The 13,281-nt window shown below is 40.6% G+C and overlaps 1 protein-coding gene across 3 annotated transcripts in view; it reads right to left on the bottom strand.

The window, feature by feature from the left end:
* The window catches only part of CARMIL1 (capping protein regulator and myosin 1 linker 1), a 668,567-nt gene that overhangs the window by 449,223 nt on the left and 206,063 nt on the right, over positions 1-13,281 (bottom strand). For all 3 annotated transcript variants that reach the window (XM_053714815.1, XM_053714816.1, XM_053714817.1), the window contains exon 3: positions 10,393-10,443. In XM_053714815.1, the coding sequence (XP_053570790.1) occupies positions 10,393-10,443 (51 nt within the window). The remainder of the gene's footprint in view (positions 1-10,392; positions 10,444-13,281) is intronic.

Here is a 13,281-nt window from a genome sequence, read left to right as displayed (position 1 = left end):
GAGGGAGAGTGACATGAGATGAGATACAGATTTGCAGTAGTGATTTGCAGTAGTACAGGTAAATGTTTTTACAGATGACAAATCATCTTTATGCCAAAGAATCAGGGCTACAGGGCCAACATATGTATGTGTGTAATGCTCTAAACATCCTACTGTAACACTGGATACAAGCAGTGGAGGTTCCCCTGAACCACAGCATTAAAAAAATAAGTTAGAAAGAAATAAAAAAAATTAACAAATTAAATAAATAAAACTTTTTTGTCTGAATAAATATATATTTTCCTACAGGCTCCACTGCAGTTTTGTCTACATTTTTTTTGTTGCCATTTTACGTGCAATAGATAGAAGTATTCTCAAAAAGCCCTTTCAACTTTCTGCCTGCAGCACCTCCCACAACCCAGCCCATAGCCTTGCTAATCGCACAACTTTCAGTGTGTGAGTGAGAACCAGCCATCACGTGACACTCGCACACTGAGAGCTGTGTGTGTGGGAGGAGGAGCTTTGTCGGTTTCAGATAGTGAGGACATGCCGAGAAGAGAAGCTGCATATTAGTTATCTGCTATTAGGTATGTAAACATCCCACTGCCCCCCTTCCCCGTGCGATCCGGTGCCCCTATTTAGCTTTGAAGGAAAAAACAAGAAAAATTAAAACAAACAAAAAAAAAGAAAACACTTGCTCCTGAACTGGCATCTTACTTTTTGTTACACAACTGGCTAAGGTATTGTGAAACTGTACTTCCATGAGACAAAGCAGCTAACTTTGTGTTTTTAATTTTAAGAGCTTGATTTCTCCGTTTGGACTAGTGTGGGTTTTGTTTATAGTCAGGGCCGTTTTTAGGGGCAGGCGAACCATGCAGCTGCCCAGGGCGCCACCCACACTGCTGGGCTCCAGTCCTCCCGAGCTCTCTGCCGTGACCTTTCAGCTTTCAATCCTGTCTATAGAAACTGTTCAATCTGTATGTACATAGTTTGTTTTAGTGTAGCCTCCCTCCCCTTCTAAACAAAAGTTTGCTGCATTTGTTTTTATCCCGTGCCTGCCACAGGGTGCTGCTGTGAGACATGCTGCAACCCTTGTTGGTAGACACAGAGTTAACTGTAACAGCGTGCTAAGTGCTAACAGATTTAGGCGGAGCAGGAGGTCACATATAAATGTGTGTGTGTTTTGTGTGTGTATGTATGTATGTATGTATGTATGTATGTATGTATGTATGTATATATATATATATATATATATATATACATACACACACACACACATATATATATATATATATATATATATATATATATATATATATATATATATATATATATATATATATATATATCAAAATAACAAGAGTATTGCATTGAGCAATGATACTTTTTTTATTGGACTAACTATACATTTATAAGTTGACAAGCTTTCGGAAGAGTTCCTTCCTTTATCAAGTCTAAAGCAATACTGACCAATTCTATGGAATTTACAGATTGTATCTTAAAACACAGAATAGCTAAGAAGACAGTGCAGGGAGAGGAGGAGGTGTTGTAAAAATCATGAGGGGGGCTTAGGTAACAGGCAGACAGTGTCCAGTGTAGGAGAACAGACAGGGGAAATATATAGCTATACATAGAGCATATACTGACATAAAGTTGTATATCAACATTGAATCAATATCTATAAAGATGTGAAATTGTATATACAGGGGGAATACAAAAGTTAAAAAAGACAAAAGGCTTACCTGTGTACCTATGTATAAAGAATGTGGAATATACAATGTAATTGACTAAATGAAAGTACATTACAAAAATTTTTGATAATGTGTTAAGAATCCAGAGTCCAAATTTAGTCCAGAATTAAACAGGTTGGAGTGCATTACCTCCTCCTCTCCCTGCACTGTCTTCTTAGCTATTCTGTGTTTTAAGATACAATCTGTAAATTCCATTGAATTGGTCAGTATTGCTTCAGACTTGATAAAGGAAGGAACTCTTCCGAATCACGGTATCTCACTAAAGTGAGTACACCCCTCATATTTTTGTTAATATTTTATTATATCTTTTCATGTGACAACACTGAAGAAATGACACTTTGCTACGATGTAAAGTAGTGAGTGTACCGCCTGTATATTTGCTGTCCCCTCAAAATAACTCAACACACAACCATTAATGTCTAAACCGTTGGCAACAAAAGTGAGTACACCCCTAAGTGGAAATGTCCAAATTGGGCCCAAAGTGTCCATATTTTGTGTGGGCACCCTTATTTTCCAGCACTGCCTTAACCCTCTTGGTCATGGAGTTCACCAGAGCTTCAGAGGTTGCCACTGGAGTCCTCATGACGACATTGCGGAGCTGGTGGATGTTAGAGACCTTGCGCTCCCCCACCTTCCATTTGAGGATGCCCCACAGATGCTCAATAGGGTTTAGGTCTGAAGACATGCTTGGCCAGTCCATCACCTTCTTCAGCTTCTTTAGAAAGGCAGTGGTTATCAAGGAGGTGTGTTTGGGGTCATTATCATGTTGAAATACTGCCCTGTGGCCCAGTCTCCGAAGGGAGGGAATCATGCTCTGCTTCAGTATGTCACAGTACATGTTGGCATTCATGGTTCCCTCAATGAACTGTAGCTCCCCAGTGCCGGCAGCACTCATGCAGGATCACACCATGACACTCCCACCACCATGCTTGACTGTAGGCAAGACACACTTATCTTTGTACTCCTCACCTAGTTGCCACCACACATGCTTGACACCATCTGTACCAAATACGTTTATCTTGGTCTCATCGGACCACAGGACATGGTTCCAGTAATCCATGCCATTAGTCTGCTTGTCTTCAGCAAACCGTTTGCGGGCTTTCTTGTGCATCATCTATAGAAGAGGCTTCCTTCTGGAACAACAGCCATGCAGACCAATTTGATGCAGTGTATGGTCTGAGCACTGACAGGCTGACCTTCCACCCCTTCAACCTCTGCACCAATGCTGGCAGCACTCATACATATATTTCCCAAAGACAACTTCTGGATATGATGCTGAGCACGTGCACTCAACTTCTTTGGTCGACCATGGCGAGGCCTGTTCTGAGTGAAACCTCTCCTGTAAAACTGCTGTATGGTCTTGCCCAACATGCTGCAGCTCAGTTTCAGGGTCTTGGCAATCTTCTTATAGCCTAGGCCATCTTTATGTAGAGCAACAATTCTTTTTTTCAGATCCTCAGAGAGTTCTTTGCCATGAGGTGCCATGTTGAACTTCCCGTGACCAGTAAGAAAGTGTGAGAGCGATAGCACCAAATTTAACACACCTGCTCCCCATTCACACCTGAGACCTTGTAACACTAACAAGTCACAAGACACAGGGGAGAGAAAATGGCTAAATGGGCCCAATTTGGACATTTCCACATTTTTGTTGCCAACGGTTTAGACATTAATGGCTGTGTGCTGAGGTATTTTGAGGGGTCAGCAAATTGAAACTGTTATACAGGCTGTACACTCACTACTTTACATTGTAGCAAAGTGTCATTTCTTCAGTGTTGTCACATGAAAAGATATAATAAAAGAATTAAAAAAATGTGAGGGGTGTACTACTCACTTTTGTGAGATACTGTGTATGTATATATATATATATATATATATATATATATATATACACATACATATACATATACACACACACATTCTCACAATGTTATTGAAAAAACATAATTTATGCTTACCTGATAAATTTATTTCTCTTGTAGTGTATCCAGTCCACGGATCATCCATTACTTGTGGGATATTCTCCTTCCCAACAGGAAGTTGCAAGAGGATCATCCACAGCAGAGCTGCTATATAGCTCCTCCCCTAACTGTCATATCCAGTCATTCGACCGAAAACAAACAGAGAAAGGAGAAACCATAGGGTGCAGTGGTGACTGTAGTTTAATTAAAATTTAGACCTGCCTTAAAAGGACAGGGCGGGCCGTGGACTGGATACACTACAAGAGAAATAAATTTATCAGGTAAGCATAAATTATGTTTTCTCTTGTTAAGTGTATCCAGTCCACGGATCATCCATTACTTGTGGGATACCAATACCAAAGCTAAAGTACACGGATGATGGGAGGGACAAGGCAGGATTAAGCGGAAGGAACCACTGCCTGAAGAACCTTTCTCCCAAACACAGCCTCCGAAGAAGCAAAAGTATCAAATTTGTAAAATTTTGAAAAAGTGTGAAGCGAAGACCAAGTCGCAGCCTTGCAAATCTGTTCAACAGAGGCCTCATTTTTGAAGGCCCAGGTGGAAGCCACAGCTCTAGTAGAATGAGCTGTAATCCTTTCAGGGGGCTGCTGTCCAGCAGTCTCATAGGCTAGGCGTATTACGCTCCGAAGCCAAAAGGAAAGAGAGGTTGCCGAAGCTTTTTGACCTCTCCTCTGTCCAGAGTAAACGACAAACAGGGAAGATGTTTGACGAAAATCTTTAGTAGCTTGTAAGTAAAACTTCAAGGCACGGACTATGTCCAGATTATGTAAAAGACGTTCCTTCTTTGAAGAAGGATTAGGGCACAACGATGGAACAACAATCTCTTGATTGATATTCTTGTTAGAAACCACCTTAGGTAAAAACCCAGGTTTGGTACGCAGAACTACCTTATCTGCATGAAAAATCAGATAAGGAGAATCACATTGTAAGGCAGATAGCTCAGAGACTCTCCGAGCCGAGGAAATAGCCATTGAAAACAGAACTTTCCAAGATAAAAGTTTAATATCAATGGAATGAAGGGGTTCAAACGGAACTCCTTGAAGAACCTTAAAAACCAAGTTTAAGCTCCACGGGGGAGCAACAGGTTTAAACACAGGCTTAATTCTAACCAAAGCCTGGCAAAATGCCTGGACGTCTGGAACCTCTGCCAGACGCTTGTGCAAAAGAATAGACAGAGCAGAAATCTGTCCCTTTAAGGAACTAGCTGATAATCCTTTGTCCAAGCCCTCTTGGAGAAAAGACAATATTCTAGGAATCCTAACCTTACTCCATGAGTAATTCTTGGATTCACACCAATAAAGATATTTACTCCATATCTTGTGGTAGATTTTCCTGGTAACAGGCTTTCGTGCCTGTATTAAAGTATCAATGACTGACTCGGAGAAGTCACGCTTTGATAGAATCAAGCGTTCAATCTCCATGCAGTCAGTCTCAGAGAAATTAGATTTGGATGATTGAAAGGACCTTGTATCAGAAGGTCCTGTCTTAGAGGCAGAGTCCATGGTGGAAAGGATGACATGTCCACTAGGTCTGCATACCAAGTCCTGCGTGGCCACGCAGGTGCTATCAGAATCACATATGCTCTCTCCTGTTTGATTTTGGCAATCAGTTGAGGGAGCAGAGGAAACGGTGGAAACACATAAGCCAGGTTGAAGAACCAAGACGCTGCTAGAGCATCTATCAGCGTCGCTTCTGGGTCCCTGGACCTGGATCCGTAACAAGGACGCTTGGCGTTCTGGCGAGACGCCATGAGATCCAACTCTGGTTTGCCCCAACGATGAATCAACTGAGCAAACACCTCCGGATGGAGTTCCCACTCCCCCGGATGGAAAGTCTGACGACTTAGAAAATCCGCCTCCCAGTTCTCCACGCCTGGGATATGGATTGCTGACAGGTGGCAAGAGTGGTACTCTGCCCAGCGAATTATTTTTGAGACTTCTAACATCGCTAGGGAACTCCTGGTTCCCCCCTTGATGGTTGATGTAAGCCACAGTCGTGATGTTGTCCGACTGAAATCTGATGAACCTCAGTGTTGCTAACTGAGGCCAAGCCAGAATAGCATTGAATATCACTTTTAACTCCAGAATATTTATTGGAAGGAGTTTCTCCTCCTGAGTCCACGATCCCTGTGCCTTCAGGGAATTCCAGACTGCACCCCAACCTAGAAGGCTGGCATCTGTTGTTACAATTGTCCAATCTGGCCTGCTAAAGGTCATACCCTTGGACAGGTGTACCCGAGACAACCACCAGAGAAGAGAATCTCTGGTCTCTTGATCCAGATTTAGCAGAGGGGACAAATCTGTGTAATCCCCATTCCACTGACTCAGCATGCATAATTGCAGCGGTCTGAGATGAAGGCGCGCAAATGGCACTATGTCCATTGCCGCCATCATTAAGCCGATAACCTCCATACACTGAGCTACTGAAGGGCGCGGAATGGAGTGAAGAACACGGCAAGCATTTAGAAGTTTTGATAACCTGGACTCCGTCAGGTAAATTTTCATTTCTACAGAATCTATAAGAGTCCCTAAGAAGGAGACTCTTGTGAGTGGGGATAGAGAACTCTTTTCCTCGTTCACTTTCCACCCGTGCGACCTCAGAAATGCCAGAACTATCTCTGTATGAGACTTGGCAACTTGAAAGCTTGACGCCTGTATCAGGATGTCGTCTAGATACGGAGCCACCGCTATGCCTCGCGGTCTTAGAACCGCCAGAAGTGAGCCCAGAACCTTTGTAAAGATTCTCGGGGCTATAGCCAACCCGAAGGGAAGAGCTACAAATTGGTAATGCCTGTCTAGAAAGGCAAACCTTAGAAACCGATGATGATCCTTGTGAATCGGTATGTGAAGGTAGGCATCCTTTAAGTCCACTGTGGTCATGTACTGACCTTCTTGGATCATGGGTAGGATGGTCCGAATAGTTTCCATTTTGAAAGATGGAACTCTGAGGAATTTGTTTAAGATCTTTAGATCCAAAATTGGTCTGGTCTGAAGGTTCCCTCTTTTTTGGGAACCACAAACAGATTCGACTAAAAACCCTGTCCTTGTTCCGTCCGCAGAACTGGATGGATCACTCCCATAACTAGGAGGTCTTGCACACAGCGTAGGAATGCCTCTTTCTTTATCTGCTTTGCAGATAGCCTTGAAAGATGAACTCTCCCTTGTGGAGGGGAAGCTTTGAAGTCCAGAAGATATCCCTGAGATATGATCTCCAACGCCCAGGGATCCTGAACATCTCTTGCCCACGCCTGGGCGAAGAGAGAAAGTCTGCCCCCTACTAGATCCGTCACCGGATAGGGGGCCGTTCCTTCATGCTGTCTTAGAGGCAGCAGCAGGCTTTCTGGCCTGCTTGCCTTTGTTCCAGGACTGGTTAGGTTTCCAGGCCTGCTTAGATTGAGCAAAAGTTCCCTCTTGTTTTGAAGCGGAGGAAGTTGATGCTGCACCTGCCTTGAAATTTCGAAAGGCACGAAAATTAGACTGTTTGGCCTTTGCTTTGGCCCTGTCCTGAGGAAGGGTGTGACCCTTGCCTCCAGTAATGTCAGCAATAATTTCCTTCAAACCAGGCCCGAATAAGGTCTGCCCCTTGAAAGGAATGTTGAGTAATTTAGACTTCGAAGTCACGTCAGCTGACCAGGATTTAAGTCATAGCGCCCTACGTGCCTGGATGGCGAATCCGGAATTCTTAGCCGTTAGTTTAGTCAAATGAACAATGGCATCAGAAACAAATGAGTTAGCTAGCTTAAGTGTTCTAAGCTTGTCAATAATTTCAGTCAATGGAGCTGTATGGATGGCCTTTTCCAGGGCCTCAAACCAGAATGCCGCGGCGGCCGTGACAGGCGCAATGCATGCAAGGGGCTGTAAAATAAAACCTTGTTGAATAAACATTTTCTTAAGGTAACCCTCCAATTTTTTATCCATTGGATCTGAAAAAGCACAACTGTCCTCAACCGGGATAGTGTTATGCTTTGCTAAAGTAGAAACTGCTCCCTCCACCTTAGGGACCGTCTGCCATAAGTACCGTGTAGTGGCGTCTATTGGAAACATTTTTCTAAATATAGGAGGTGGGGAAAAAGGCACACCCGGTCTGTCCCACTCCTTGCTAATAATTTCTGTAAGCCTTTTAGGTATAGGAAAAACATCAGTACACACCGGTACCGCATAGTATTTATCCAGCCTACACAATTTCTCTGGTACTGCAACTGTGTTACAGTCATTCAGAGCAGCTAATACCTCCCCAAGCAACATACGGAGGTTCTCAAGCTTAAATTTAAAATTAGAAATCTCTGAATCAGGTTTCCCCGAATCAGAGATGTCACCCACAGACTGAAGCTCTCCGTCCTCATGATCTGCATATTGTGACGCAGTATCAGACATGGCCCTTACAGCATCTGTGCGCTCTGTATTTCTCCTAACCCCAGAGCAATCGCGCTTGCCTCTTAATTCAGGCAACCTGGATAATACCTCTGACAGGGTATTATTCATGATTGCAGCCATGTCCTGCAAGGTAATCGCTATGGGCGTCCCTGATAAAATTGGCGCCATATTAGCGTGCATCCCCTGAGCGGGAGGCAAAGGGTGTGACAGGTGGGGAGAGTTAGTCGGCATAACTTCCCCCTCGTCAGAATCTTCTGGTGATATTTCTTTTATAGTTAAAGACTGATCTTTACTGTTTAAGGTGAAATCAATACATTTAGTACACATTCTCCTATGGGGCTCCACCATGGCTTTCAAACATAATGAACAAGTAGTTTCCTCTATGTCAGACATGTTTAAACAGACTAGCAATGAGACTAGCAAGCTTGGAAAACACTTTAAACAAGTTTACAAGCAATATAAAAAACGTTACTGCACCTTTAAGAAACACAAATTTTGTCAAAATTTGAAATAACAGTGAAAAAAGGCAGTTACACTAACGAAATTTTTACAGTGTATGTAACAAGTTAGCAGAGCATTGCACCCACTTGCAAATGGATGATTAACCCCTTAATACCCAAAACTGAATAATAAAAGACAAAAACGTTTTTTTTTTTGTTTTTTGTTTTTTTGTTTTTTCAGTCACAACAACTGCCACAGCTCTACTGTAGCTTTTTACCTCCCTCAAAAACGACTTTGAAGCCTTTTGAGCCCTCCAGAGATGTCCTGGATCATGCAGGAAGAAGCTGGATGTCTCTGTCAGTATTTTTAGCTGCACAGAAAAACATTAAAAAAGGCCCCTCCCACTCATATTACAACAGTGGAAAGCCTAAGGAAACTGTTTCTAGGCAGAATTCAAGCCAGCCATGTGGAAAAAAACTAGGCCCCAATAAGTTTTATCACCAAATACATATAAAAATGATTAAACATGCCAGCAAATGTTTTATATTACATTTTTATAAGAGTATGTATCTCTATTAATAAGCCTGATACCAGTCGCTATCACTGCATTTAAGGCTTTACTTACATTACTTCGGTATCAGCAGCATTTTCTAGCAAATTCCATCCCTAGAAAAATATTAACTGCACATACCTTATTGCAGGAAAACCTGCACGCCATTCCCTCTCTGAAGTTACCTCACTCCTCAGAATATGTGAGAACAGCCATGGATCTTAGTTACTTCTGCTAAGATCATAGAAAACGCAGGCAGATTCTTCTTCTAAATACTGCCTGAGATAAACAGTACACTCCGGCACCATTTAAAAATAACAAACTTTTGATTGAAGAATAAACTAAGTATAAAACACCACACTCCTCTTACGACCTCCATCTTGGTTGAGGCTTGCAAGAGAATGACTGGATATGACAGTTAGGGGAGGAGCTATATAGCAGCTCTGCTGTGGATGATCCTCTTGCAACTTCCTGTTGGGAAGGAGAATATCCCACAAGTAATGGATGATCCGTGGACTGGATACACTTAACAAGAGAAAGATGGATCTCATGGTTTTTACTGTAATAAATCATGCCACATGTATGCAAAAAGAGGTATTAAACACCTCTTGCCTATCCCTGTGGGGGTCATAAAGTCAAAGTCATTAACAAAAAAAACAATTACTTTCATAGTATAGATTAACCCCTTATAGTGATTATCTGCAACTGAGCTGCAGATATTAGTTTTTAGTACTATAAAGGGCTAATTTTTGTTTTTTAAACCAATCATGACAGGTGATACAAAAAGTATGCTGCTGTTACTAAGGGGTAGATTTATCATAATGCGAGCGGACATGATATGATGTAGCATATCATGTCCGCTGCACATTGATAAAGGCCGACAGCATACGCTGTTGGCATTTATCATTGCACCATCAGTTTGTGGCCTTAGAGCAGGCAGACCAGTTATGGAGCAACGGTATTTGTTAAATCTATCCCTAAGTGTCTTAGTTATAGCATGCGCACATTGTATCAGGCTACCTGTTTATGACAATGGACTCTGCCATACAAGTGTTGTGTACAGTTGTGTAATGTAAAAAGCTTGCTTTTTTTATTCTGCAGTTTGTTTGCAATACTGGGTTTGTTCATTAAAAAAAAATTTTTTAAATAGTATATTTTTTATCCGATTAATGGGAAAAAATAAACAGAAAATGTATTTTGACCTGTAAGTTACGTCATAAATGCAAATTTAGTTTTCACAATTTATATCTTGTGAACCCCCATTTGAATTACCCACGAGCTGCCACTGGATAGTAGAAGCAAGAGAGAAAATTCCTTACCTTGGTGGGAACCCGTGCAGTCAAGAGAAAGGCGCGACATGATGTTAGGACCTGCAAAAAAAATAATAATATATATATATAAAAAACTTAAAGCGTGATTAGTGCTGAATGTCTCAATACATGAATAGTCTTATATTGTGAAAACTTGAAATAAACGAACATTACTGAATTAACAAGCACGGTGTAACGTTTTGTATAGATGGATCAATAGATTGATAGACAGATAGACAGAATCCAAGAAAATAAAAACAAGTACAATTTAGGATAGGGCTTGACAAATCCTAGAGGAACTAGAATTGTTGTCCTACAGATGTACCTCATTTTATTGTGCTTTGCTTTACTGCGCTTCGAAGATATTGTGTTTTTTTTTTAATTAAAGATTCTTGGCAACCCTGAAGAAAGGCACCATTTCCCAACATATTTACACATAAATATGCATGTATACACACACGCACACATTATATAGATAGATAGATAGATAGATAGATAGATAGATAGATAGATAGATATAGATATATAAACAAATACATAAATAAATATAGTGTGGCTCACTTTGTTGCAATATTAGCTTTATAGCGGTGGTCTGGATTGGAACTAAACCCAAAATATCTCTGAGGTACTTCTGTACTTCTGAAGGGATTAAATTATTCTACATATTATATTTAAATAAAAATAACTAACTTAGCCAGAAGATTTCATATGCATTTGTCAACCCCACTATCCGGCCACAGGCAATCAGGAAAAATCCAGTTGCCACTTTCCACAAACAATATGCTGCAAATGTATCACAATCTCATATAGCTGTTTAGAGGAAGATGCAAGAACAGCATCTTGCTCCAAAAACCTATGAGATTGATATATATTTGCAGCGTACTGTTTGTTAAAAGTGGCTGCTGGATTTTTTCTGATTGCCTGTGGCCGGATATTGAAGACTCTTGTGAAGTTGTGTCTAAGAAGGAATTCCCCTAGATGTTGTTCCCGGGTGCATCAGCCAGCTGGTGGCTGTGACATCCACCCTGCCTATTTGCACTATCCATCTATATAGTGCCATTTTACTTGTGATTTTGTTATCTTTTTCATAAATCACAGAGTCTACACTATTAGGCGTTTTTACAGGTTTGTTTTCCCAGACCTTAAGAAGAGGAGTTACCCTGGTAACTTTGTGTGTTGTATAGCACCCCCTGTTTACTTTGTATACAAAGTGACTGTTTTGAAGAATCACAAGAACATGGCACTGAAGGCACAAATCAAAAAAGAATACTTCTGCCTGTCATAGCTTGCCAGTCATTGTTGTGAAAGAGTCACCATTGGCCCCATTTGCTATTTAGTGAGGCACCCGCAAAAATTATACTTTTTTTTTTTTTCAAGACCAAGCCCCTTTAAAAAGGAAAAAACACTTATCAGAAGAAGAAGAAAAACACAATATAAAAAGTGCAAAATTAAATTTTTTCTAGTAGTAGTTCAACTTCCCAAAACATAAAAATTTGAGATTCTATACCTTTGCTTATAAAAGAAAATTTTTAATTATAAAATGAAATATTTGCACCTAGATTACGAGTTTTGCGTTAGAGGCTGTGCGGTACTAACGAGCAGTTTATGCTCACCGCTCACTTACAGACAGCGCTGGTATTTTGGGTTTTTACAAACTCAGCGTTAACCGCAAAAAAGTGAGCGAAGAGCAAAATTTTGCTCCACATCTCACCTCAATACATGCGCTGCTTACGTTAGCGGTGAGCTGGTAAAACGTACTCATGCACGATTTCCCCATAGGAATCAATGGGGGAGAGCCGGCAGGAAAAAAAACTAACACCTGCAAAAAAGCAGCGTAAAGCTCCTAACACAGCCCCATTGATTCCAATGGGGAAATAAAAGTTATGTCTACACCTAACACCCTAACATGAACCCCGAGTCTAAACACCCGTAATATTACACTTATTAACCCCTAATCTGCCGTCCTTGACATCGCCAACACCTACATTATACTTATTAACCCTTAATCTGTCGCTCCGGACACCGCTGCCACCTACATTATACTTATGAACCTCTAATCTGCTGCCCCCGACATCGCTGAATCCTTACATTATATTTATTAACCCTAATCTGCCGCCCACAACGTCGCCACCACTATAATAAATTTATTAACCCCTAAACCTAACCCCCCCTAACTTAAATATAATTACAATAAATATAAATAAAATTACTACAATTAACTAAATTATTCCTATTTAAAACTAAATACTTAACTATAAAATAAACCCTAAGCTAGCTACAATATAACTAATAGTTACATTGTAGCTATCTTAGGGTTTATTTTTATTTTACAGGCAACTTTGTATTTATTTTAACTAGGTAGAATAGTTATTAAATAGTTATTAACTATTTAATAACTACCTAGCTAAAATAAATACAAATTTACCTGTAAAATAAAACCTAACCTAAGTTACACTTAACTTAACCTAACACTACACTATAATTAAATAAATTAACTAAATTAAATACAATTAATTACAATTAAATAACATTATCTAAAGTACGAAAAAAACAAAACACTAAATTACGGAAAATAATAAAATAATTACAAGATTTTTAAACTAATTACACCTACTCTAATCCCCCTAACAAAATAAAAAAGCCCCCCAAAATAAAAAAAAGCCCTACCCTACACTAAATTACAAATAGCCCTTAATAGGGCCTTTTGTGGGACATTGCCCCAAAGTAGTACAATTCTCCCCCAACATTAAAACCCACCACCCACACAACCAACCCTACTCTAAAACCCACCCAATCCCCCATTAAAAAAACCTAACACTAACCCCTTGAAGATCACCCTACCGTGAGACATCTTCACCCAACCGGCCAGAAGAGGTCCTCCAGACGGGCAGAAGTCTT

Source organism: Bombina bombina, chromosome 5 (assembly GCF_027579735.1).
Source record: "Bombina bombina isolate aBomBom1 chromosome 5, aBomBom1.pri, whole genome shotgun sequence".
Taxonomy (NCBI): domain Eukaryota; kingdom Metazoa; phylum Chordata; class Amphibia; order Anura; family Bombinatoridae; genus Bombina; species Bombina bombina.
The sequence above is the reverse complement of the archived record's forward strand: the minus strand, read 5'-3'. Positions and strand labels throughout refer to the sequence as shown.